Raw genomic sequence first — 5,591 nt, 5'->3', positions numbered from 1 at the left:
TTGGTGGGATTGATAAAAAATTGTTATCAGACATTTGGTAGCGGCGGCCAGCTTAGATTTCAATTTTGCATAGTAAATTGTATTCTACTTGTTGAGACCTTTCATTTGATACCCATGTTGATGGGATTGATAAAACCTAAGTTATCCGCCATTTTGTAGAGGCCGCCATCTTGGATTTTAATTTTATATAGTACATTGATTAAACTGGTTGAGCACTTTCATTTGATACCCATATTGATGGGATCGATAAAACCTACGTTATCCGCCATTTTGTAGCGGCCGCCATCTTGTATTTCAATTTTTTATAGTATATTGTATTCTGCTTGTTGAGCCCTTTCATTTGATACCCATATTGATGGGATTGATAAAACCTACGTTATCCGCCATTTTGTAGCGGCCGCCATCTTGGATTTCAATTTTTTATAGTATATTGTATTCTGCTTGTTGAGCCCTTTCATTTGATACCCATATTGATGGGATTAATAAAACATAAATTATCCGCCATTTTGTAGCGGCGGCCATCTTGAATTTATAATGATAATGAATAAACATAATTGTATTGTCACCAAAATCCAAAGTGTATACAAAATTTCAGATTAATCGGTTGACAGGAAGAGGGTGAAATTTGAATTACTAAATTTGACCCAAGAATAATAAAAAATAAATAAAACAAACGGGGTGAGCTAAATAAAACCGTTTAAAAAACTACTCACTCCACGCTTGTCCGATATTAAATTCACATCCAGTTAACGTTATATCAACGGAATTAGGCCTGGCGGGAGATTGGATCGTACGAGCTGGCTTAACTAAACTTCATTAGCCAAGTTTGCATATCGGAGCTACATTGAATTACGACGGTACTCGTACACACGACATGCATATTATTGCTTATATATTGTTTTATTTATTTATTTTCAGTGGATACAAAGAGTATACAATAATTTTTACAAATTAGAACATATTTGGAAAATCATCACCAGAACAGTTTCCAACGACTAATAACACATAACAAGTACGTATCGTAGATGCGCCTCAAAACCAAGCAAACTTACATGAGTCAATGAGATTAAAGAGATTAGATTAAAGAGAGAAGAATATATTGTTTTGTTTTATTTTTCACAAATATGTAATTTTTTATTGAAATTTGGTTTTTTTCGGTAATGTTAAATAAAGAATATCCAAGCAGATATTTTTAATAAATTATTCAATGAATACGTTGTACACACACGAACACACGATCGTCTGTTAATTTAGGCAACTTAGTGATTGTTTGAGGAAACAGACTGATATAGATATTTTTATAACAGATATACATATAAAAGATACATGTAAGTAAATAATCATTACACCCAGACTCGGGGTGGAAATCGAATCCGCAACTATCGGAGCAGAAAACAAGTAGGTAAATGCAAACAGTGCCAACAAACTAGTCAAACATGTTTATTATAGATTTTTTGGATATAGGTATAATTAAACAGTCGCTTGTTTTACCGACCTATCAAGTTAAGAATTCAAAAACTAGTTTAATTGTAATATTTATACCTACTCTATCAAATTAATTAAATTGATAGGATTTTTTCCGACTGGAGTAATTCCAAAACGGAGGGCTATAATTTATTAATTTATATTTAAATTTGTATTCACAATGTTCATTTTCACATCAAATAATTATTTAACTGCAAGTAAAGCGATTGATTACACATATTTCTAAAAATAACATCAAGTTGCTTGTATTTTCTTCCTCAGATGTTAGACAAAAAAATTTTTTTTTGTAAACATTTAAACTAATTACCTACATATCAAATTAATTCTTGTCGATGTAATTGAAGTCGGTTTTTTTTTCATTTATGAGCAAACAGAATTATAAAGATGATTTAATTTAATTATGTACCTGAGTGACCAGTGGAAAATTTTAACCCTTCAAAAGGTATTTCATAAAGAAGTGGGGGAAGGGCTAGGAGAGTCTGAGCCTTAGCACCTGTTATTTCTTTAATCTTTCTTTTAAATTAAATACAACGAACTATAAAAATAATTTCATTTAAAAAATCAATTGTGTTTCATTTGCACACAAAACAACACTATCCTGTCTTTCACGATTATAAATCAGTGACAGTTTATATAATTTCTCCTATCTGAACTTACTTCTTATTCTAATTACTGGAGACAGAAGGAACTGCCTTGTCTAATCAAATCTTTCCTTAAATTGACCAGTCTTCCCTGTCCAATTTATCAGTGTAGGCTCAATCCCTTAAAACCCTAAAGGGGATCCATGTCAAACTGGTATGGATTCCTGGTCACTCAGGTATTAAAGGCAATGAAGATGCAGATTACTATGCGAAGGAAGCCACTACATATGGAATATTGTGTCAATATAGGGCTTACTGTTATGATATCATGACCCTTTCCAAAACCCGCATGCTCTCAGACTGGGGTGAACATTGGTCCCGTAGTAGCCTCATTAAAGGGAAGTACTATGCTAGCATCCAAGAATCAATATTAGTCAAGCCGTGGTTTTTTAAATATCGCGATGCAAGCAAAGCCGTTACCTCAACTATATGTCGTCTAAGGTTGGGCCACTCGTGTACACCTGTATTCCTGGCCAAAATACGAATTAAAGACTCCTCTATTTGTGAATGTGGTTTAGACGAAGGCACCCTAGAACATATATTTTTTTCTTGTCCTAAATTACGATTCTCTTTGTATGATGCTCTTCTCCCTGAGATTCCACGTCCTACTGACCTAAAGTCCTTATTAATGTGTCTTTTCTCCCCGTTTATTACTTATTTATGCACTTTCATTGAAACTAACAATATAAAACTATAACGGGATGGATGGATGGACGATATCTAACAAAAGTTAACTATTCCAAGTATATATTTACTGTTGTATTTTTATATATCTTTGTGTGTTTTTGTCTTAGGCAAGTTAACTTTTCTTTCAGGCAAACTTGTGCGGGAATTGGAACCGAACTTGTACTCCACTATAACTCCAAATAAAGCAAAGTTAAAATACTCTGATATTGGGCAAGGGAGCCATTTCAAGAATAACATTAACATTATTTAATTCCTCTTACTTATTCGTTATTTTCAATTAAGAAATACAGAACTACACATATTTAAAAAATGTAATAAATAAAAAACCGTGTTTTAAACAAAAGTTTATTACAATTAACACAACCTAACCACCATGGTTTTACAAGCATCAACATTAATGCCTATTGTTAAGATTTTTCTGTATCATAACATAACTTTCAAGTCTAAACCCATTTACTAAATGCATATGGATATATACACGGTACATATACCAAAATAACATCTTTTACATATTACAATTATTGTCTGTCTGTCTGTTTGTTCCGGCTCATCTCTGCAACGGCTGGACCGATTTTAACGGGACTTTCACTAGTAGCTAATAAAATAAGGATTAACTTAGGCTACTTTTACATTAGAAATTAATTTTTATGACTGTGCAAACTAAACAATAACTTTTTTGTTAAATTCCACGTGTACGAAGACGCGGGCACAGCTAATACTATATCAAAAAGAATGTTTGTCTGTATGTCCTTTACAGAATCGTAAACTATGCATTTGATCACATCATGATCTTTAGCATAGTGATGTGCATGAGCCCACAAAGGTTTCTGAGTTGGTATGACCAAAAAATAAAATAAAATAAGCTTAGCAATGTGCACAGGGTACAGCTACTTTTGTATAATATATCAAAAATAAAATACTTTTTGGCTAGACTAGCATAAGTTGTAACAATATAACAGTGTTATGTAACAATAAATAGCAATTTTTATTATTTACTTTTATCTATGATAATGGAAACGAGATAAAATCGAAAGTTAATTATTAAAGTAACTTAAAAGTACTTTCAATAATAAAATAATATCCTTTATATTACCTGAATATAACAAACCATTATATTACCATAAGTATCATACTTGGTCATCACAGCTCAAATAAAAAATAATATTCAAATAGCACCAATCCAATCAAATGTACAAATATTTTATTTGTGTTATTTACATATCCATATATACTATCTATTTATCTATATCATTACAACCACTCTCTTTATTACTGTCTGTAACAACAAAGTTGTGAGCTCCTCCAGCAAATATCCAATTTATCGTTGAATTAGTTTCAATTTTGACTTGAGTGGGACAACTTATAACTTCTGCTGTGCAGGGCAACCCGGTATTTGCGTGTTCATTCCATCCCCAAGCCCAGAGTGTTTTATCTGTTGCCAAACATATAGTATGTTCAGATCCCAATGCAACATCTTCTACGTATCTATTATCTGCAAAAAGATAATTAAGGAATACATTTAATCATATCTATGTGTATATAGTATAAGAAATAGTATGTTAATAAGTATTACCATTCACTAAACAAAGCACACAACTATACCTGGTAGTTTTATATTAATTATCTTTCCAGTAAATGGGGCACCTGTCCCAAGTTGTGCTTTATTATTTCTTCCCCATGTCAATAATGATCCATCTTGTAACCATAGTAAGACATTAGTCCAACCACTTAGTAGCTTTTTAACATCTTTCTTTACATTAATATCAATTTTTTGTGGTACAAATATTTTTCTATATTCCTGAGAATTGAGCAACAACTGACCATGTTTATTCTCACCCCAAACATACAAAGCTTTTTCCTCAGAACTCCACCCAACAGTATGATTTTGTCCACAAGCAATATGTGATATTTTAGTTAGTTTAGGTATTCTTTGAAATCTATCTGAACTAGTGATATCTTCACCCAAGCCAAGCTGACCATGTCTGCCGCAACCAGTTGCCCACACCTCTCCTTTTGAGTTAATCATTGCCGTATGCCTTAGCCCCATTGAAATGGAACAGACATTTACTTGAAGTCTAAATGGTGCAATGGTATCTCCAAAATGTTTTTTTGGTAAACCTAGCTGACCATGACTATTAGAGCCCCAGACAAATAAAAAATTATCATCTGTAACAGCACAACTAAAGTCCCATCCGCATGATATATTTATAAAATTTATCCCACTCAATTCCCAAATACGACTAAACGTATATATGTCTTTTTTATGCCCCAGTTGTCCTTTGGAATTCCAACCGCATGAAAAAAGTTTTCCCTGGCAATCTAATAAGAGAGAATGGGCACCACCACAAGCAATATGCTTAATAGCATCAGAAAATTCGGTTACTACTTTTGTAGGCTTTTCTATTTGTTCACTAGTTATATCGAGACCTAATTGGCCATGCGAGTTAGCACCCTAAAAGTTAAAATGAACTTATTAATTATTTTCTTTTATTGGATATATTTATTTGTGTAAATAATACTATTTACCCATGTCCAAATTTCACCAATGGATTTCATATTTCTCATATAAATAGGTAAAATAAATTTATTTTTAAGTTGATGAGAAGGTTTTCTCCTAGTCTGTCATATTTTCTACTACTATAAGTAAAATACACGATTGACAATTGAAAACAATTTGTAGACACACAATAGCCTTTATCATATTCTTAGGGCAAGGTTGATTTTGCCAATGCTACATTAAATGGAAAACAATAGGAAACAGATATATGAATGCACTCA

The 5,591-nt window shown here is 32.3% G+C and overlaps 1 protein-coding gene across 1 annotated transcript; it reads right to left on the bottom strand.

Annotated features, from left to right (window-relative positions):
* Positions 1-3,992: 3,992 nt before the first annotated feature.
* On the bottom strand, positions 3,993-5,369 carry LOC123667855 (ultraviolet-B receptor UVR8). The gene is made up of 3 exons (XM_045601693.1): positions 5,340-5,369; positions 4,416-5,265; positions 3,993-4,305 (listed from the first exon to the last, which is right to left on the bottom strand). The coding sequence occupies exons 1-3, from the start codon at positions 5,367-5,369 to the stop codon at positions 4,049-4,051; spliced, it is 1,137 nt and encodes a 378-aa protein (XP_045457649.1). The 3' UTR covers positions 3,993-4,048.
* Between the last annotated feature and the right edge of the window lie 222 nt (positions 5,370-5,591).

Source organism: Melitaea cinxia, chromosome 3 (genome assembly GCF_905220565.1).
Source record: "Melitaea cinxia chromosome 3, ilMelCinx1.1, whole genome shotgun sequence".
In the NCBI taxonomy this organism is placed as follows: Eukaryota; Metazoa; Arthropoda; class Insecta; order Lepidoptera; family Nymphalidae; genus Melitaea; species Melitaea cinxia.
Note: the sequence above shows the minus strand (reverse complement) of the source record. Positions and strands in the feature narration are given on the sequence as shown.